Genomic DNA, 21811 nt, shown 5'->3' on the forward strand with positions numbered 1-21811 from the left:
AGATGTGACATGCCTGAGGATCTGAAATCATGTGCGTGTGTAATTTTACATTTTTTCATTTTAACTCACAGAAGTTGAGCAAAATGAATGAATGAAAGTTAAGTTGAACTGACCAAGTGATTGTGGGCTATCAGTGAATGCAAATTATCTTGTTGGCCTTTTTACCTATGCAACTCTGTTCTGTTTATCAATAAATGTTATGATTGTCTGAGTTGAAAAGCGATTTTGAATGTAAATATCTCATTCCCTGACAGTCACCTGTGTGCACCAGAGCGGCCTGCATGGCTCTGGTGTGTGTGGGTTAAAGGGGAGGAGATTACAGTTCTGATAGAGATAAATGTCGACTAGTGCATGCATGTTTCCGACAGCAGGCAGCGACATTTGACAACTTAACTAACACGCAGCTCAGTCAAAGTTTATGTGACATTAGACAAACAGGGAACAAGTCCAAATAAGCAACCAAACTTTAGAAACAAGCGCTTATAATATTTATAAGCGACTGTACAGAAAAAACAAGGTTAAAGTCGCCTATGATGGGGGAACTGGCAGCAGTTGGCGGTTCGCTTTACTGACCGGCTTCTTGCCGGTGGGTGGAGCAGGGATCATAAGAGGCTCGACAAATAAGAGAGCTCCGGGACTCCGACACAAGACTCCGACACCCAACGTGGCTCCTGCTGCACGATAAGAAAACACGGTGCTGACGATTTGACAGTCAGGATTGTCAGAGATTAACACATTCCCAGTGCAGTCAGCGGAGAGGTAAGCGAGGCGTCGACATGGATCTATAGCTTCATGCAGTTGCTTACTCGAGGAAAAGACGTGCACATATGCGCACAAACCGCGAATAAGCTGTAGCGAGAGCTGACAGGAATCACAATACATTATTTAACCATTCGTGTCAATATCAGAGTGGTTCGTCTTTGCATGTTGCATCTAAAACCCCGAGAAAAATATCGCTATCACTGTAATATTCCTGCATGGACCTCGTGTGTCTGTGGTGCTCAGTAGCATGTTTTGTGATCTCATGGTTCATTTATACGGTGCATTTTTTTGTGTCCCATGTTATCACTGAATATTCATGCAGGGTTCCTCTCAGAATTTACATGTACACTTTTGCTGTGATAACATCTCAACATGCATATTGTAACTTATTTAGTAAACAAAAGAGGAAATGTGGACAGATGTTATTGTGATGTAACAGCTTGTTGGCTCCTCTTAAAGCCACAGTGGTTTGAAATCATGCAAATATGCGAAGCAGACTCCCAAATCATAGCCTGTCTGCATATTTAATGAAGTGCACCATATGCAAAACACATAGCATTTTGTTCCGGAGGAAAATTAAGTGATGAAAATAGTGGAACATTTCATACCAGGTTTGGCGAAGTCATGTTCGAGTGTGTTGTTCATGTGAGTGATTAATATTTCCTCTTATGCCCCCCTTCAGCAGCCCTTATCTGCAGAGTATTACAACTTAAAGTCTGTCCCTCTCTCTCTGCTGTTAATCAGCCTCAGGAGCGGCCTTTCTCTATATTGTCAACATGACTGAGACCAAAGGGAAATTTGACTTTGCCATTGACCGGGGTGGCACCTTCACCGATGTGTTTGCCCGTTTGCCGGATGGACGGGAGAGGGTGCTCAAGTTGCTGTCCTGGGACCCCCAGAACTACAAAGACGCTCCCACTGAGGGGATTCGCAGAGTGCTAGAGGAGGTAACATGACTGACAAAACTCACAAGACAACAGAGAGTGCACAACACATTCATTTTTTCTTCTCGCAGAGTATTGTAGCTTTCATTCATGTTTTATGGGGTTAGCTGTGCCATCCACTGTCTTTGCAGTCTATTTATTGCATTAATGCCTTATAGGGATGGTCCAGGGGTGGTTATTTGTGGCGTTTGTTAGTTTGTGTGGAAAACCCTTTTGACCATTTGATGAAGAGCAAAAAAATAAAAATAAAAATACATGGGACACCAGTGAATTGCCACACACAGCTTATAAAAAGTTCATGCAGGACTGACTTGTCAATTGTAGTAATGCTGTATTTGCATTGAATGCTTTTTGAATATTTTTTTTGCACATGTGGCATTACAGTCTGCTGACTACGTGGTGGTTCAAGACAAGGCTTGGAACAGACAGCATGATATCAGATCAGACATTCTTACAAACTGGATGTGTGTGTGTGTGTGTGTGTGTGTGTGTGTGTGTGTGTGCGTGCGTGCGTGCATGTGTGCGCCTTGGTCCATTCTCTTTCTTTTTCATTTTCTTTCTGTTCACATGTCTCTTATGCAGGTGTGCTTGTCTGTTACAGCTAGTGCTTGTGAATGCCTAACATTTGGGTTTACTCCCTTGTCCTGTGTGTGTGTGTGTGTGTGCTCACAGGAAACAGGGAAGGTTTTTCCGCGGGACAAGCCTGTAGACACTTCTCTGATTGGCTGGATCAGAATGGGCACGACGGTGGCAACCAATGCGTTGCTGGAGAGGGAAGGAGAGAGGACCGCTCTCCTTGTCACAAAGGGCTTTAAGGACCTGCTGCACATTGGGACGCAGGCCAGGCCAAAGCTTTTCGACTTGGTTAGTAGGGTTTATTTCCCCACTTGATTTCTTAAATGTATGATGTAAAATGCCTAGATATGATAATAATCCAAAAGCCAGAGGTAGTAAATGACTTATCCAAGCATCTCAACCCTATCACACTTGGATTGTGTTTTGGCATTGCACTTTGGATACTGTGGGTTGAGGGGGCAGATAAAGGAACAATGAAAAGTCCCTTGATGTGAGGCCTTTTGTCCATGCTGGATTTTAAAGTGTTTTTTTTTCCCCTTGTCATGATCTAATTAGGGAACTCATGCAGGATTGACCTTCTTCTCACTATGCTCACCCTGAAAAAAGTCAAATGAAGTGGGGGCTTGGAGACTGGCACCAGTGCTGCTGAATACTGCATTAGCATGTTTGTTACCTCTGCCAAGGAGTTTATGTTTTCATCACATTGGTTTATCTGCCTGTCTGTCAGCAGGATGCTGTCTCAAAAATGTATGAATGGAAGTAACAGCTGATTAGCTTTTGATGGAAATCTGGAGCTGGGAGTTTTGCCATCAGACAATTATATGTTTATGAATGATTACCAAACCAAATAAGAACCTTAGTCCAAAACATAATTTGCCAGGCCAAGAAATCAGTTAAATAAAAAGTAATAATAAATCATTTTTTAAAAAGCAATGCCAATAATGTCTTTAGATGTATCAAAAAGTGGGAGAGACAATGTTTAGCTTTGGCAGAGGTTTGCACTCTAGGTTTTATAAGGCTACTGAGAGGCTGAATCTTCAAAATGCCAGACAAGTTATGTCACTGCAGACAGGATTGCAACACTTTTATGTTTTTATCACATTTTCTTCTGTTATTTAACTCATTAGCTGTGATGTACTCCCGCCACTCTGGTAAACCTTGATGGAGTTATTCACAGAGAAGTTCAGATAATGACAGTACCACTGTGCTGAGTTTGTGCCATTACTTATCACTGAGGTGTTACGTAAGGTGTTACGTAAGGTTTCAGGCAGTTTGTGAAGTAAATGTCAAAAATGACATTTTAACTCGTGAGCCCATATGACAGTAATATACATGAGCAGTGTTGTGCAAGCTACTGAAGATGGGTCATTACTTACAGTTTCTAGTTACTTTACCAGTAACTGCACATAAAAGTAGCTAGTTACTTGGGAAAGTAACTTTTGCCTTACTTGTAAATGTCTCTTTTAATTCTCTAATTAATGCACACATTGGTGTACAATTTTGGTGCTGCTGTGGCACAGTGTGGGACAAGACAGCTGTCAAATGCTGTCCATCACTTTACCTGTTTATCACTTAATGAAAAGTAAGTAGTGGAGCAATAAAACAGAATAGATATGTTTTGATAGGCCTTTTAGCACTGGGCTCTTTTGTGATTTGCTTTGTCGAAGTGTGTTGTTGTACTAGGTGCTTCAGAAGATTAGAATGACTATTCTGTGATAAAGTTCTCACACCTGCACATTGACTACAACTCACCACTATATTTTTGTCCTTGATTTTGATGCGGGAATAATAATGTCCATGTTTGGCCATTATTGGCCATTGTGTGCAGTCTAATGCTGATTGACTGATGTGATCATTGTACTTCTGTAAGGTCAGGTGACATTAGATCATAAACTGGGAAATCTGAGGAATAGGTTATGTTTGTCTGCTATCAAGACAAAAGTAACGAGTAATAATGTCATTTCATGATGTCATTTCATAGCCAGGTAAAGAAATGTCTTTTTGATAGTGCATGGTGTTCATGAGTAGCTTGCATGCAGGACATTGCAGAGGCTGACTAAGGAGAAGAGACTCAGGTCTTGGAGTTTGTCCCCAGACCTGTGTGCCATTAGTGGTTTCAGTAGTCACTCATCAAACCTGCTCATTTGCATTTCTGTGCACAGTTCAGACATTTAGCCAATGTTCTCATGCAGAGCCAGCTGCAAGAAATGCAGTAAACTATGATCTAATTTTCATGATTTAACTTCATGTTTTTTCTCAATGAAATGCATTTTCTGCTGGATCAAGGCCAACCAAGGCTAGTAGAACACCAACAAAATCTCATAACAATGTCAAACCATACTTGGATAACATTACATTGTACTGTAACATTACATTACATTGCACTGTAATGTAATGTTTAATTCAGGTATTATTCCAATCCCTGATATGCATGTTGCCAATTCCTTTATTTGGTCTTATGAGAGATAAGTAATGGTCAGCAGTCATTCTTCTCCCTGTAGCACAATCATCGTCATGCTCTTTTACAAAGTTTGCCAACCTCTGCTTGTCATGGGACTTGTTAAACACTTCCGTGTGTGTGTATGTTTGTGTGTGTGTGTGTGTGTGTGTGTGTGTGTGTGTGTGTGTGTGTATTAACAGGAGGTGTCAATGCCTGAAGTGTTGTATGAGGAGGTAATAGAGGTGGATGAGCGCATTGTCCTCAGGCAAGACAGCTGCCAGCTGCCCAGGAAAGATCCTAAACGTATTGTCACAGGTATGACATGACATGAGTCCTAGGCCTGCTCTTGAGAGTTTCTTTGGCTGCTGTATGTTTTTTTTTTTTTTTTTTTTTTTTTTTTTTTTTTTAAATAAATTTGCAAGTAATATAAATCATATGCATATGCACATACAGTATTTTTTCCCAAGACATAATTCATGTCAGCTTCTTCTTCTCTACTCACACTAAGTTTAATTAATATGGTAGAGACACTAAATGCTCCATAATTTTAGTTGCAATTTTGATGATCTAGGAATTTAAGCTTTTTCTACTTTTTGATAGTTGTTCTGTGCTCCTCCTCAGGCAGCACAGGGGACTCTCTGGAGGTGTGGAGGGAGTTGGATCTGGAGCGTGTGGAGAAAGACCTGAGAGGAGTTCTGTCCCGCGGCATCACCAGCCTCGCTGTCCTTCTGCTGCACTCGTACACGTAAGCACAACTAGCATCTGGAGGTATATTTTCTCATCTTCCCATTCTCACCGCTTCTCTCTGTCTTTCTTTCTCGTTTTCTTATTCTCTCTATCAAACTCCAGCTCAAATTCAAAAGGGCTTTATTGGCATGAAATACAAACAAATTTATTGCCAAAGAACATCTACCGTATGAATACAAATTAAAAGAATACAACACTAAAAAAAGAAAAAAGAAAGTAGGTAAAGTAGGGTGGAAGATAATGAATAGATGTGTGCACAATTTGGGGAGCACAGTCGTGATCACGAACAATAGAATGATACATTAAGCCATGCATGAGTGCTGGTATTTCATTCTAAAGTAAGCTGGAGGGCAATGAACAGGCCTTGTTACCAAATAATCAGTCCAGGAAGTTATCTGTCCCCAGTGTGTGAGTGAGTGTGTGTTATTCAGTTTTCATTGCCATCATGACAAGTGACAATATATCTAGCCACTATTGTAGCGCATGTATTGGGTTTTGTCTCTTGCAGCTCTCTGTCTCTCTCTCTGGGAGTGGAAAGTTTGCATGCACGTCAGCGTCTGGTGTCAAATTACCTTTTCTTCATATATGTGTACCCCATATGGCTAACCGGGTGGAAGTTCATCATTCTGTGACCGTTTCTCCTGCAGTCTTCACTTAGAATCTACTCATCCACCCCTGAACTTTTAGTATGAGGAATGGACAGGTCTTTATTTTATATCAAGCAGTTTCACCTCTTAAAAGTAATTAACATAGATAGAATGAATCACACTGAAATGACAGTCCAAGATTTTTTAGCTTGCTACAACGTGCCAATTGAAATGGGACAGTAAAAAGGGGCCTTTGAAGTGCATGCAAAACACAATCCCCAGGACTTTGTGTAAGTAAAGCAGCAGTGGAGTTGCATAAGAGCTTCGTGTTTGACTTGCATTCCACCCTCACCCAACCCCCACTCTCTTTCTCTCGACCCTTTTCTCTCGCTCTTTCTCCCTCTCAGATGGTCCGAGCATGAGAAAGCAGTGGGTTCTCTGGCGCGTCGCCTAGGCTTCACCCAGGTGTCTCTGTCCAGCGAGGTGATGCCCATGGTGCGGGCGGTGCCTCGTGGTTACACCGTGTGTGCCGACGCCTACCTCACACCAAAGATTCGTCAGTATTTAAAAGGCTTCACCTCTGGCTTCAAAGGCGGCCTGAAGGTGTGTTCAGTTTGAAAAATGTGAAAATGTGAAAAAGTGGAACTTTGATGTGCTGGAAAGATTGAATAAAAACTAACTGGTAAGAATAATTTGTACTGGCCAAATTTTCATCTACAGCTTTCATAGAAATATATCTCTCCCATTTTTAGTGCTGTTTTGTTTGCAGAGTCAGCTATTGTGTCAGTAGATTTCGTTTTAATTTGATGATCCAAGTAGCAGCAACAGAGGAGGAACACTTTGCAGAAGTTTCAGATACTGTCACTTTGTTTCAGATCGAACATGATAAACAGCCAGCAGAGCAGAGCCATTGTTTTACTTTGATTTGATTGGCCCATGGTCAGAGACAGAGTGTGGTGGACAGCAGGAACAAAGCCTGAGATCAGGCAAACACTGAAGACAAAACAACAAAAACATGCTTTTCCGACAGTGACCACTCTCCTCTCCCTGCTCAGGATGTAGACGTGCTCTTCATGCAGTCGGACGGGGGTTTGACTCCCATGGAGCAGTTCTGCGGCTCACGGGCCATTCTGTCTGGGCCGGCGGGGGGAGTGGTGGGTTACGCCATCACATCGTATAGCGAGATGGAGAAGAAGCCCGTCATCGGCTTCGATATGGGCGGTGAGGATGAGCATATTGGAGGATTACTTATAATGATAAACTTTATTTGTATAGCACCTTTCAAAACATAGTTATAAAGTTCTTCACAGCAGTAAAATAAAAGACATAATCCATTAAAATGACACTATAATACAATTAAAAATGAAAGTATAAAAACAAAAAAGTATTTTTAAAAAAAGTATTATTAAAAATAACAGCATGTTTAACATACCCTGAAACTACATCTTCTTGATATTGTGTTTCAGCCCCTTTTAGACAGTTCACATCTCAGTTGCCTTTGGTGCTGAGGAATAGGCATTAGGCAGGAAAGAGTGGTTTGATGGGGAACTTTATCGCTAATTCATTTGATTTTTTTTTTCACCTTGGCTTTCTTTTTTTCTTATCAGTTGCTTGAGCCTTTAAAGGGCCATACCATCGTTACAGTCGAGATCTGTATCTGTGCACAAGAATTCCAGGTTAACTTACCCAACTTGCTCTCATTCATATTCAAAATTGTGAAAAACTGCTCCATGAAAGTTGAAAGGTAGCTGTATTTTGTGAGTAAAGTCAAGTGAAGAAATCAAAATATGACCTGTGTGGTCCTTTTTTAAAACAGAATAACCAAACTAACCAGCCTTAACCAATCTGTTATTACTCGGTCAACAGAAACTAGAGTTCTGTGTCTCTCATCCAGGAAGTGGGGGCTGGGGTTTTGGTCTGGGGGAGGAAAACACTAATGAGATAATTCAACTTAAAAGGAGGAAGAGGAGAGAAAAAAGGGATAGGTGTGTTGACAGTGTCATTATAGCAGGGAGAAAGAGGCAGGAAGTAATAAGTTGGCATTGAGATCCAGGTGTTAAAGGGGGGATATACAGTAGGTGTGTGGAGCAGGTAGCAAACGGGGAGAAACCAGACAAGTGGTGAAGATACCAGGTGGCCAAAGCTCTGACTCTGAAAATAAAAATGTCTCTAACTCTGCTGCTCTCATATTAACACAGACTGAAATCAAAGTTTTGGTGTTCTTTCATTCAAGTGTATGATTTCTTTGCCCTGATCATTGTCTCAGTATGGCCTTAAATGTAAAAAAAAAATCACCTCTTACAGACTTGCTTTATCCAGTTTCCATCCTTGACCTTCATTTTTGTGTTTAATATCCTGTTCCTTGCTGTGCTCACTCTATGACTTTGTCTGTTCTGTCTTTGTTCAATCTTTTGTAAAACACTTTCTGTGTGCAAATTAATGCTGGTCATTTTTCACAATTACCATGAAAAGCACAAAGATCACGATGGTGAAACACTGTGGTTATTTCCTGGTGGAGTAAGAGTTACTGCATCTGATAGATTTTCTGCATTCTTCTGCCTGTGTCCTCTTGACTGCGTCTGTGTGCCTCTCTCTCTCTCTCTCTCTCCAGGGACGTCCACAGATGTGAGTCGATACGCGGGACAGTATGAGCATGTGTTCGAGGCGACCACAGCTGGCGTCACCCTCCAAGCCCCTCAGCTGGATATCAACACTGTGGCTGCAGGCGGAGGCTCGCGGCTCTTCTTCAGGTCAGCCGGTCACAGATTTGACACATGCACGCTGGCTCGAGGCCCAGCTACAGCTTTACTTGTTTCAGTCCAGCTTCTACCATCACACCAGAACACATTACGTGACAGATTCAGATGCACCAGCAATGATATTGCTGTTCACATGATTCATGAAACCAGATTATGGACATTGTCAGGCTCACATCTGTCAGGAATTTTTATTTCTTTTTTGTTGATGAAAATGTCATGTAGTTTTTGTCAACAAAGGTTTGTTTTTAATAAGTTTTAGTATCATTTCTGTCATGGAAAAAGGGTCTTTGACAAATACTTTGAGTCCTGGGTTTAATCAACAAAATCTTAACTGCTGTACACCTACAGTTCATCAATTAATTATTTACTCTCATTCTTTTTTTCAGAATCCAGTTGCTATTGTTTAACTAAATTATACAAATCTTGCTCTCTTTCTGTCGCGTGGTTTCATTCTCCCTCTTTTCTGTTGTTTTCACTCCTTCCCTTCCCGCTCTCTCAGGTCAGGGATGTTTGTGGTTGGGCCAGAGTCTGCAGGCGCACACCCAGGACCGGCCTGCTACAGAAAAGGTGACAGAGTTCTTATAGTTATAGTTCCCCACCCCTTCATCACCTTCCGAGTTATACATTTTGTGTTACCTTTCTCCCCTGTCTATTTCTCTCACCAGTATTTTCAGTTTTTGTACAAGAATAGAATTGTCAGAAATAATAAAACAGAAATTGAATGGAACAGGTAGTACAGCATTACTGTAGCATAGCATATAATTTCAAAGTAAAGATACCAAGGCACTTGACTTGCACATAGAGCCTTTTTATTAAAGTTATTGGCCTGTGTGTTGCAGCCACCAGAGGCAATGCTCAGGGAATTTCTACTTGAGTATTTGATCTGGTTCTGTATATCTATAGGCGCCTACATGTTGATGATGCTGTGACCTATTTTCATCACAAATGATAGTAAAAACACTAAAAGTGCTGGTGGTAAGTTGTAATCTTAATATAAAGTGTTACATTAGATTGCCTATAAGCACAGTCTTTAAAAGAATGTAAAACAACATAAGTGTAGTAAAACATAAGTGACAGCGCTTCTCTGTTTGGTTCTGCAAGGCGGCCCTCTGACTGTGACGGATGCCAACTTAGCCCTGGGTCGTCTTCTCCCCTCCTTCTTTCCAAAAATCTTTGGGCCTGGGGAAAATGAGCCCCTGTCCCTGGAGGAAACCATGAAGCATTTCCATCGTCTCACCCAGGAGATCAATCACTTTTTGTCCTCTAACCAGTCGAAGGTGCTAATATTTACTCACACAGCTATTACTTTACATTGCTTATTAAATTTGCTTATTAATTGCATAAGGGACAAGTAATTCTATGACGTGCTCACAAATACAACAAACATTTATTTATTTGTTCTTTCATTTGCAGGCTGGCATCAATGGGGCTGACCACTTGCACAACAGCACAGTGCCAGGCAGCAAATCAGAGATGAGTGTGGAGGAGGTTGCCATAGGGTTCATTCGTGTTGCTAATGAGGCCATGTGCAGGCCAATCAGAGCTCTAACACAGGTAGTTTGAGTGTTGCAGGTGTTTGCAGAAATCATTGCACTGTACTCATCAGGACATGCAGTAGTTAAAGTCATTGAGAGTTGACAATACAGCAACTAATGCAACTTGATTTGATTCCGCAACATTATTGTTATAATGTTATAATACAGTCAGCCTGTCTGAGCTTCTCGCTTCCTCTCCCCCTCTCTCTCTGTTCGTTCCTCCCTGCAGGCCAAAGGCCATGATACGTCTCAACATGTGTTGGCATGTTTTGGTGGCGCAGGTGGGCAGCACGCCTGTGCTATTGCACGAGCCCTTGGGATGAAGACCGTCTTCATTCATAAGTAAGAGCAAAAACAAGTGTTTGTTAGAGTCTGTAGGGCCAAGATTCAGATGTTAAAAAAAAAAAAAAAAATTAGACAGACCTCAGACCTTAGAATTTGTGATGTGATGACTCAACGCTCTGGTTCAGTATTTCACCCCCCCTGTGTGTGTGTGTGTGTGTGTGTCTCCCAGGTACAGCGGCGTGCTGTCGGCCTACGGTCTGGCTCTGGCTGATGTGGTGGAGGAGGTGCAGGAGCCGTGCTCCCTGCAGTACGAGCAGCGCTCCTTCAGCCAGCTGAACCACAGGGTGGACCTGCTGACACAACGCTGCTGCGACACACTCCGCGCCCGCGGCTTCACCAGGTCAGCACACACCTGCTATATGGTTAGAACTATACACACACACACACACACACACACACAGTTCTTACATGTACACTAATGTGTCCTCAGGTCTAACCTTGGATAAAATAGCTCACTTACACCATGCTACAGTAAAACATTTTAGTGGTGCCACAGCCGGTATAGGTGTGTTGGTGTACCTTATCTTTTTGCTGATAAATGCTCACTACACTTACATTGTGCTCTGAAAACAAGGCTAAGACCAATATCTGACTGATATCAGTTTGCCACTGTACATGACATCATGTTCACTTCTGATATGATGGCTTTTCCTCCCTCCCTCTAGATGTTCTGTGGGTTTATTCTTCATGTAAAGATGTATACAATACATTGTATATCAATTATTGTCAGGATTTGGCTTGGCTACTGCCTATCTGGAGCACACTGATGACAGGAGAGCACACCAGACTGAAGGCTTTTATTTTTCTTCTCAGTGCCCAGATCACCACTGAGGTTTTCTTCCACCTGCGTTACGAGGGCACCGACTGCGCTCTCATGGTGAGTGCCAGCGGTTACCCTGGCAACGCCCAGTCCTGTCGAGCTGGTGACTTCCGCAGTGCCTTCACCAAACGGTTAGCTGTGTTTGTTCATTCTTTTGTTTGTTAATTTGTTGGTGTATGCATGCGCTGATTAATTAAGTGATTCTCTCATATTTTCACTCATGCGTTCAAGTGGATAAGCCTTTGCTCCTCACACATCATTCTCTGTTTATGCTGCATAAGCAAACATGCTGTACCACCGAGTTAATGAGTCATTAGGTCAATGTTTTCCATTAGAGATACTGTTACATAAGCTTCCCGGTAAATAGTAAAGTTTATACATTTATTTACATTGCTCATGTTATCTTTTGCTCTCTCCCTCTCTCTCTCTCTCTCTCTCTCTCTCTCTAGCTATCTGAAGGAGTTTGGCTTCACCATCCCAGACAGAGCCATTATGGTAGATGATATCAGGGTGAGGGGTTCTGGGAAATCTGGCATCCAATCAGCCTGCAAACCCAATCTGAAGCACGGCCATGCCAAACCTGTCACGGTACACAAATTGTCCTGCACACACACTCACACACTTTCAACAAGTTAAGCATGCAAATATTTGCTTCCAAACATTTGTTTTTCTAATCCCATCTATTCACAGAGCATAGATTAGACTTGAATACTGAATATGTGAATAAATAGTATTAAATGGATTGAAAAGTGTTGCATGCACAGGAAAGAAGAAAGATAAGAAGCCTTGTTGTAACAGAGATGACTTAAAAGACATAGATGGAAAAAGAGAGAAAAAATCTCTGATATCATTGTATGTTCTTCTCCCTGTAGATGACCAGGTGTTACTTTGAAGACGGTTACCTGGACACCAGTGTGTACCTGTGGGAGGAGCTGCCACATGGTCACGTCGTACAGGGACCAGCCATCATCATCGACAAGAACAGGTAGATAATTTCCCATTCGTGTTACACACACCAATGATTAAATAAGATGTGAATGACTATGAATAAGTGAACGATAAAGATTACAGAGGACTTACCAGGCAGGCAGCAAACGATAAGGATCTGCTGCTGGTCTTCAAACTGAAAATCAGGACCTTACAAATTCTTAATTCCTATGACTTTCAAAATGTGTTTCTGAGGTATTAAAATGTTGCTTTTCATTGCTTTATTATTTTTCTAGTGAGCAATCCCCTTGACTGCACAGAAATACTCAGAAATTGGTCTTATTTTTAAATCAGCATTAAAAGGCCTCCAAATTAAAAAGTATCTAGTTTTACTTGTTTCTATGAGTTTGAACATTTATATTTATTCATGTTTTTGGATGTCATTGCCAATATGTATCCATGGATCTATTATTGTGTTTCCTCCATCAGCACCATCCTGGTGGAGCCGTGCTGTGAGGCCCGTCTGACAGAAGGGGGCGATGTGTGCATTGCGGTGGGCTCAGACCCCCACTGCGCCCTGGGCACTGAACTTAACACCGTGCAGCTCTCCATCTTCTCCCACCGCTTCATGAGCATAGCAGGTCAGCAACAGCATTGGGATAGAGGAGAGTTATGGGACAGAGGGAAGAAATAAGTAAGGGAGAAATGGAAAGGACAGATTATGGGGAACAAGATATGCAAAATTTATTTTGCATTTATTTATTTATTTTAATTTATTTATTTATTCATTTGCTGGGGTCTTTGTTTTATTAGCATACTCATTTGTGCACTGTCTCTCTCCCCGCTCTACAGAACAGATGGGCCGGGTTCTCCAGAGAACCTCCATCTCCACCAACATTAAGGAGCGTCTTGACTTCTCCTGTGCGGTGTTCGGTCCAGACGGGGGACTGGTGTCCAATGCACCCCACATCCCTGTCCACCTGGGGGCCATGCAGGAGACTGTCCAGTACCAGGTAAGGGCTGTGTGTGCCAGCACCAGGGAAGTAGCACCCCTTTCTAAAAGGAAGAGGGGATGCCACCTGTCCCTGTTGACCTGAGTTCTTTGTTCTCTTTTTGTCCTCTCTGTGCAGATCAGATCACTGGGGAATAATTTGAAAGAAGGGGATGTGATTCTGAGCAACCACCCGTGTGCTGGGGGCAGCCACCTTCCTGACCTCACCGTCATCACACCGGTCAGAGTTTCTCAAAGATGGAAATGTTGCTCTCTTCTCTTCTCTTCTCTTCTCTTCTCTTCTCTTCTCTTCTCTTCTCTTCTCTTCTCTTCTCTTCTCTTCTCTTCTCATATATCTTTACCTCACTCCCTATGTTCCCCCATTCCTCCCCAGGTATTCAGAAAAGGGGTGAGCAGTCCAGTGTTCTTTGTGGCCAGCAGGGGGCACCATGCTGACATCGGAGGCATTACGCCTGGATCCATGCCACCCCACTCCACCTCCCTTCAGCAGGAGGGGGCTGTCTTCACTTCCTTTAAACTGGTCACTGGCGGCGTCTTCCAGGAAGAGGGTGAGGGAGAAAGACATGACCCAAGAAGGATATAGGGAGGAAAGAAGAAAAACAGCGAGGGATGAGTGACAAGAGTGGGATATGGAGAAGAGCAAATATGCCAGAGTGATGAAAAGAGGCAAAGATAAGAGAGTACAGATAGTGCTGTATCTTGTTGACATTTAGGAATGAGACTCCCTTTTTGTCGTATTTTTCATATCAGTTGGCTGAGAGAGATTGGAGATGTGCAGAGGGACTTTCCTTGTAGAAATACAGTGGACTTCAGGCAAAACCAGGATTTCACTGAGTTGCATAAATCTCAGGAATTCACGGATTTTTAGGAATGTTCACACAGACATTGCAGAACAATCACCATAACATAATTATGGATCAGTGAGCATGCACGCCATTTAATACTGACATTACTTTCAACCTCTGGCCCATTTTTCACCCATCACTCTTTCATGTTTCTCTCTCTTTTCCACTTTGTGTTCCCCCCTCCTCTCTGTCACCCCTCTCTGTCTGTATCAGCTGTAACTGAAGCCCTCATGGCTCCGGCCCAGTACCCAGACTGCTCAGGGACTCGTAATCTCCATGACAACCTGTCAGACCTACGGGCTCAGGTGGCAGCCAATCAGAGGGGCAGCCAGCTGGTGGAGGAGTTGATTGACAGCTACGGGCTGGCTGTGGTCCAGGCCTACATGGGCTACATTCAGGTGAGAGAGGTTTAGGTCCGCGTTTGGAAAAAATCTTTGGAAAATCTATGTTTGAAATTGGGTGAACAGCCCCAGGGCTAGGGGCATTGCTTTACTTTGTAACAAGTTAAAGTACTCTGCTTTTTTGTGTTAATGAGTAAAATAATGTCTTAGTTTTCAATTTTTGTTGCCCATTTTAGTAAGCTCTGAAACTCAAGATTTGTATCTTTTATTGTATTTTATTTATTTATTTAGATTAGTGTACATTTAAAAAAGAAAAGCCAGATGTGTAGCACACTTGTTTTGAACTGTAGACCATTCAAATGTGTTTTGGTGTCCTGACTGTGTTGTATATATATTCCTAGAGCAGGTTACATCAGTGCCCTGGGCTTGTGGTCTTGAATTTTACATGCACCACTGACAGGTGTGCATAATGTGACAAAATGTGTGCATGTGCGTGTGTCAGAGTGCTTGTGTTGTGCCAGCGTAACCTGTGTGTGCCCTGCCTGTTTGTGTGTGTGTTTCAGAGTAATGCCGAGCTGGCGGTGAGGGACATGCTGAAAGCGTTTGCGCATCGTCGACGGCAACAGACTGGCTCTTTGGAGGTGGAGTCAGAGGATTTCATGGATGACGGGACACCAATCAGATTGCGAGTTCAGATCAATGAAGAAGAGGTGGGTAGGGATAATCTCCTCATGATAATCCTTAACTTTTATCTTGTTTACTTACAATGTATTGTGTGGCTCAGCAATTGTTTGAAACCCAGGCTGTAAGACACATACTTAAAATTTAGAGGCACAAATTAACTAATAATCCAGCCTTAGAGTTGATACATTCTCCTCCCTTGATAAGGCTTGTTGAATATGGTTACCTAATATATAACAAAGTGTTGGCACATGCAACGAGATGGTGCTATTTAACAGACAGGCAGTGTGAACAATGGGCCAGTCTCCCAAAAACCGGTGTGGTGTTCAAGAGGTCAGAGTGAAACTGTTGTCTTATCTCCCTCTCCTCTCATGACGTTCATCACTACAGGGCAGTGCAGTGTTTGACTTCACCGGGACGGGGACAGAGGTGTGGGGGAACTGTAACGCTCCACGAGCCATCACCCTCTCTGCCCTCATCTACTGCCTGCGCTGCATGGTCGGGCAGGACATCCCACTCAACCAGGTAAAGTGGTGTATTCTAGGAGTCGGGGATAAGCTGTAAGTTGCTTTCAGGGTTTGATTATCTTTTTGTTTGCTTGCTTTTTTGTTTGTTTTTGCAGACATGCTTGTGTCAAGATGCTTTCAGTAAACCTGCATATATACCTGCAAAATCATATTAAAAGGCATTTATTACCTCCACACCATTAATAAATATTTTTTTCTTGGTTACAAGTAGTAGTATCTTCCTAGTTATAGCTATAAATTGGGAGTTTTATTCACTTTAAAATCTGACCTGAAAAGATGGAATCAAATTATTATTTTTTTTTAATCTGTCAGTTTAAAATGTTTTATCTGCGCATTGGGATTTTTAAAACAAGGGGAATATGAATTATTCAACTAGGTTTAAAAAAAATACACTTTGCCAAACCATGCAAAATGCCACAATATATACTTTGAATACCACGTAGTGTAAAAAGTGATTTGTGCCATACAGCAACTGTTCAAAACTCAACTGTCTCTGTCCTTCACATCCAGGGCTGTCTTGCACCGATCAAAGTCATCATCCCCCCTGGCTCCATCCTCCAGCCTTCCCACAATGCAGCAGTGGTGGGAGGTAACGTACTCACGTCGCAGAGAGTGGTTGACGTCATCTTTCGGGCTTTTGACGTGTGCGCTGCCTCACAGGTGAGAGAACTGGCACTTGTATGTAGAACAGAACTTTCAACCTGAAGCTACTTTTTGATCCATGTATAAAGAAATATACATATATAAATGTATATGTTGGGAGATTACTCTGTTAGTTTAATCAATGAGAACATAAAAATCACGGTCATACATACATACATTTCACTGTGTGATGATATTAATGTTAGCATTATCTGAAAAGTGAGAAAATGAGAACATTGAGCAGCTGTAAAGTTGACTTGAAAGTAGTTTTATTTGATGTGCAGCCAAGTCTGGTAGTTAAGGCAAAAGTCAGCAAAATTTACTTGAAATGTAATTAAAAAATAATGATCAGTTTTGAACCAACAGAATCTACTTTCCTGCACTTTTCATATTCTCGTGAAATTTGAAAAGTCACTTGTTTTGTTTACATGTGTAGTGAAGACAGCGAGCAGCTAAAACATTGATTAATGAATATGTGGTTTCTGTAAGTTAATATTCCATTTTTTAAATGTAAAAATCTATGGGCTGTAAACCATTAACCTTTCATTAGTCTTCTTAGTGTAAATAAGGCTAGCTGTGTACAGTGTGTGAACATACCATGCAGTAGCCTTTCCCCAGGGATAAGGAACTTTTTCACTGTGTTTCCACTGTAAGGGACCAGGCGCTAAATTAATCAATTAAGTTCCCTGGACATTATCTTACCCCCATCAAAAAGTCCCTACATGGGGGGTAGTACTTTCCAAAAGTACAGGAAATTTGGAGGTGGGGCTTGCAGTGCTGAACATTTCTGATCGGTTTATTACTCGTAGCTTTTATTTCAAACCAGTTTGTTTTTTTGTTCATTATGTCTCAACACATCAACTTGGAGAACCAAGAGAAACTTGGAATGTGTGGATACAATTTCCTTTGTATTGATGTTGTTATTTTTTTATTTGTTTATTTGTCACCCCTCTTTGTGTCAGGGCTGCATGAACAACATCTCATTTGGCAGTGTGAAAAGTGGTTACTATGAGACGGTTGCCGGGGGAGCGGGGGCGGGGCCAGGCTGGAATGGGCGGAGTGGAGTTCACAGTCACATGACCAACACGCGCATCACTGACCCGGAGATTCTCGAGAAGAGGTGGGACGCTGTAGAGCTAATTAGACTAATTCTGAAAAATAAAGTCATGTTGCACTAAAAGCAGAGTTTAAAAACGGCTTCACAGGACACCATAAAATTAACTAAAAAGGGAAACTAATTCAGAAGTGGTTAAAATAAAAATAAAAATAATCAAATAAAGTTGTTACATTTTCACATTTTCAGAGATTCTGCCTTTTTAGCAGGTCATGCTAACATCTCATTGTAATATATTCATCTAGGCTATTATAATGCATAGCATAGCAAATAAAACCTGAAGTTATCAGAGGCTTAAACATTTGACCATCCATTGAATTAATTTCCATATTTATCTTGGTTCCTGTCTTCGTCTGGTTGTCAGGTATCCAGTGATTTTAGAGCAGTTCTCTCTGCGGCCCAGCTCAGGAGGTGCTGGGAAATACAATGGAGGTGATGGCGTGATCCGGAAACTTCTGTTCAGGGAAAAAGTGGTTCTGTCTGTGCTGACGGAGAGACGCTCTACCCGCCCCTACGGCCTCATGGGTAACCTCTCACCCTTTTACCTCACCCACAAAAATCCTCTGCCTTCACTGGGATATCTCAGCATCGTGTTGGAAGTGAAAGCATCAACGTTCTAGCCATATTCATTTATTTTTTAGTCCATATTAAATGCAACTAGGTTGTTTACTGACTTATGATAGCATTTTATCTAGCTTCTAATGACCTTTTCTTTTTTCTTCTTTGGGTGGGTCAGGTGGTGAAAGTGGTGCAGCGGGGCTGAACCAGCTCCACAGAGCAGACGGCAGAGTCATCAACCTGGGAGCCAAGACCTCCGTCACTCTGCAGCCAGGGGTAAGACTGCACACTGAGGCTGTGTGAGCACCTACTGACAGTGTCAGTAGTTGGTCAAAATGTGGTGCAGAAGAAAATGTGTGCTTGTGTTCAAGCTTGAAATAATATAATTTCACTTTTTCTTGCTTATACATTTAAACTTCAAATATAATGATGTAATTTTAAAGTATCTAAAAGTAATCATCATAGATTATTGAGTTTGCACAATCCCAACCCTGTCTCCCTGCCCAGTACTATTAGGTGAGATTCTGCTCAAGGGAACATAGAAGTGACAGTTACTGTAATTCTCAGTAATTCCACAGAGGCACCAATCCAAGACCTGTGTGGCGTCATTAATCTACATCAGTTGTTCCCAACCCAGTCCTCAAGGCCCCCCTGTTCTGCAGGATTTTGTTCCAGCTCTACTCTTGCACATCTACAGGGCCAGGGGTCCTTGAGGACATGTTTGGGAACCACTGATCTACACAGACATAACCTACAACCTTAGAAGTTAATGGGTGCAGACATCATCTCCGAAACTGAAGGCCTTGAGTGGGTTCCAGGGGTACTTGAGAGAGTTCTATAGGGGGTTGTAGTGCATTGTTGAAAGGCCTCTAGGATTTTTGTTTGTTTGTTTGTTGGGAGGGTCCACTGGTCCTTGAGGGAATTCATGAGGTCCTTGAGAGGTTTCCAGGGATTCTTGACAAAGTTCTGGGGCTGCTTGGGAGGGTTTTTTTAGGGTATTCAGGGGTTCTTTAAGGGGATTTAGTGGTCCCTGTGGGTGTAAAGGGTTCTAATGGTTTCCAAGTAAAATTGCATGATTACTCAACCAAAACCACTCTGTGTTTGTGTGTCTCCCCCTGCAGGACATGTTTAGCCTCTACACCCCTGGAGGAGGGGGATATGGACAGGAAGATGAAGCCAACAAAAGACCCCAGACCAAGCGCAGGCGCTTGAATGAGACTTTCCCTGAGAGAGGCAGCGTGTTTGAGTACCGAATGGCACAAGAGGGTGTGTGAAAGCATGTAAAAGAGAAAGGGAGAGTTGAAGGTCAAGTCTGGGAAGGAGAAGGATAACAGGAGCATGAGGAGACTGTGAGTGAGATGAGGGAGACAGAGCTGTATGTGAAGGCACTCACTCACACAGATTGAGAGATTATTTAAAATGATCATAGAGAGAGAAACTTGACATCATTTTAAGCTGTAAAAGACGCACATGTTAAAGTTAGAAGAAAAAAAACAACAGTTACACATCTAGATGAAGGCTAGGAACTTGTGTCCACCACTGGGACAAATCAGGTTTTCAAAATAATAGTTTTTAAATTTGTGTAATTGAAAAGGTAATAATGTTGCAGAGAGAAAATGAATTTAACACGACTAAATGGATTCTATTATGACGACATCACAACACTAAGGCACCATTTGCACCAGCAGGACAAATAACCATCCTAAATGTAGCATCATTTAGATTTGTGTGCCAAGGCAGAGACACGTCAAAACATGTTGTTCAAACTTTTAGTGTGAACAACATGTTTGAACTAAAGCCACAACTTCATAGTGCGGTTGCTACTTGTACTTGACGGACTAATACATGTATGCTCTTTATTTTTATAGGCCAAAAAAATAAAACACATTCCTATTATGGGAGGCTATTGTTTGTTTTATTCAAAATCAAATATTTCATATGTAATATTAGTTTCAACTCACAATTGCACATCATCAAAACCTGTCGGAGGCCATTATGTATCATTTGTGTGAAAACATGACATTTATTACCACCCTTACCACTGGAGACACAGAGGAATTTCTGAGAATAATAGATGTTAAGATAGAATCCAGCAGGGCTGTGTGTGTGTGTGTGTGTGTGTGTGTGTGTGTGTGTGTGTGTGTGGGTTGGGGGAAGGGGAGGTTCTGTCCAGGGGGTGTCTCCTCCTCCCATGTTTGGATCAGGGATGATCAGGGGGAAGAGGAGGAAGGAGGGTGAGGGAGTGCAGGCATGCGTAGGCGGCTGATAAAGAGATAGTGGCCCCTGCAGGAGAAGCAGCAGGAGGCTGATGGCCACTGACGGTTGATGTAAATCAGCTGTGTAGGTGAGTGAGTGTGTGTGTGAGTGTGTGTGTGAGTGTGTGTGTGTGCGCGTGTGTGTGTATGGATGCACGCATCTCTGCTGGGACCCCAGTGCAGGAACCATGGACTGTGGATCAAAACACAGTATCCTCACGATTCCTGTGGTAAAATAACTTTATCACACTTAAAGGATTTGAAACTCAACCCCCTGGTGTTCCCTGAAGCCGCGCCTCCACTTTTATCTGCCGGCTTATCAGCATTAGGCTTTAGGAATTTATACTCTCAATATGGAAAAGGCCGCAGTGCAAGCTGGAAATAGCTGTGTAACCAAAGACAGTCTTGACGCATGAAATAATATACCTACAGTTTGTTTTGTATTCTTAATTAAACATAAGTCTTCAAACCACAAATGACTACATTAATTTATAAATAAGAGTTGGTAACATCAGGACAGCATGTCATTAGTGAGGCTGTACATGACAAATTGAGACAGTCTATACTTGTAGAAGGTCATTAAGACAGAAAATAGTTATGGCTTAAAAGCATATATAATGTTATACCCACAACTCTCTGTCACTTGGGCAGTTTTGCACAAAAGCATAAACTTGAGCAGGCAAACATCAAGGAAAATCAGTTTCTCCAGTATTTATTATATAAATAAGTGAAAATAACATTAACAATGCAAATTTCCTATACTAATACTAATAATTGGTAAATTATGTTGTTTAATTGTTTGAGGTGGATTGTCTCATCCTGAAAGCAATAAATGCAACACCTATGATTTTTTTTGTTTGTTTTCCTTTCAAATGTCACCTAGAACATGAGGCCCTATACCTACCTCCAAATATTTAGTCTTGTTAAAAATTCTGAGCTTATTTGTACTGATTTGAGACTGTATTTGAAGGCATTTCAGTGGGATATGTTTATCTATTTCCTGTGGTAATATAATCTATCATCTATCATCAGAGACTTTGCTGCTTTAATCTTCCCTTCTCCCTCAGCCGGCATTAGATTTTTGGGCTTTTTGTGTAAAACAAGGAAAATAAGGTGGCTGTGACAGCTGAAAAGAATTTTTAAAAATTGGTGGAATTAATGTTCTACAATTTGTTTCTTGACTACCAAGTAGGTTTTCAAGGTAATGTAAAATGAAAATGCCAGTCTCATAATTTCTTATGAGATGACAATGCCTCCAAATCTTTTTTTTTTTTTTTTTTTTTTTTTGGTAAGGTCAGGACAAGACAGGCAGCAGAAATCCAGTAGAATCCCGATTTAAAGTAATAGTGGTTTAAAATGATTCAACCAGTTGTGCAGCTCAACTTTCTAGATTG

At 41.8% G+C, this 21811-nt stretch overlaps 1 protein-coding gene across 1 annotated transcript; it reads left to right on the forward strand.

Annotated features, from left to right (window-relative positions):
• The first annotated feature begins 525 nt into the window (after positions 1-525).
• On the forward strand, positions 526-21258 carry oplah (5-oxoprolinase, ATP-hydrolysing). Its single transcript, XM_030078841.1, has 28 exons — positions 526-759; positions 1507-1709; positions 2379-2570; positions 4923-5037; positions 5344-5467; positions 6464-6659; positions 7112-7277; positions 8668-8806; positions 9315-9382; positions 9917-10092; positions 10229-10369; positions 10580-10692; positions 10865-11035; positions 11509-11646; positions 11965-12103; positions 12388-12500; positions 12932-13083; positions 13295-13455; positions 13573-13674; positions 13828-14002; positions 14513-14697; positions 15204-15350; positions 15712-15846; positions 16359-16508; positions 17453-17610; positions 17969-18129; positions 18341-18438; positions 19284-21258. Exons 2-28 carry the CDS (start codon positions 1539-1541, stop codon positions 19434-19436), a joined length of 3939 nt encoding a protein of 1312 aa, XP_029934701.1. The 5' UTR covers positions 526-759; positions 1507-1538; the 3' UTR covers positions 19437-21258.
• Positions 21259-21811: the final 553 nt, after the last annotated feature.

Source organism: Myripristis murdjan, chromosome 20 (genome assembly GCF_902150065.1).
Source record: "Myripristis murdjan chromosome 20, fMyrMur1.1, whole genome shotgun sequence".
Taxonomy (NCBI): Eukaryota; Metazoa; Chordata; class Actinopteri; order Holocentriformes; family Holocentridae; genus Myripristis; species Myripristis murdjan.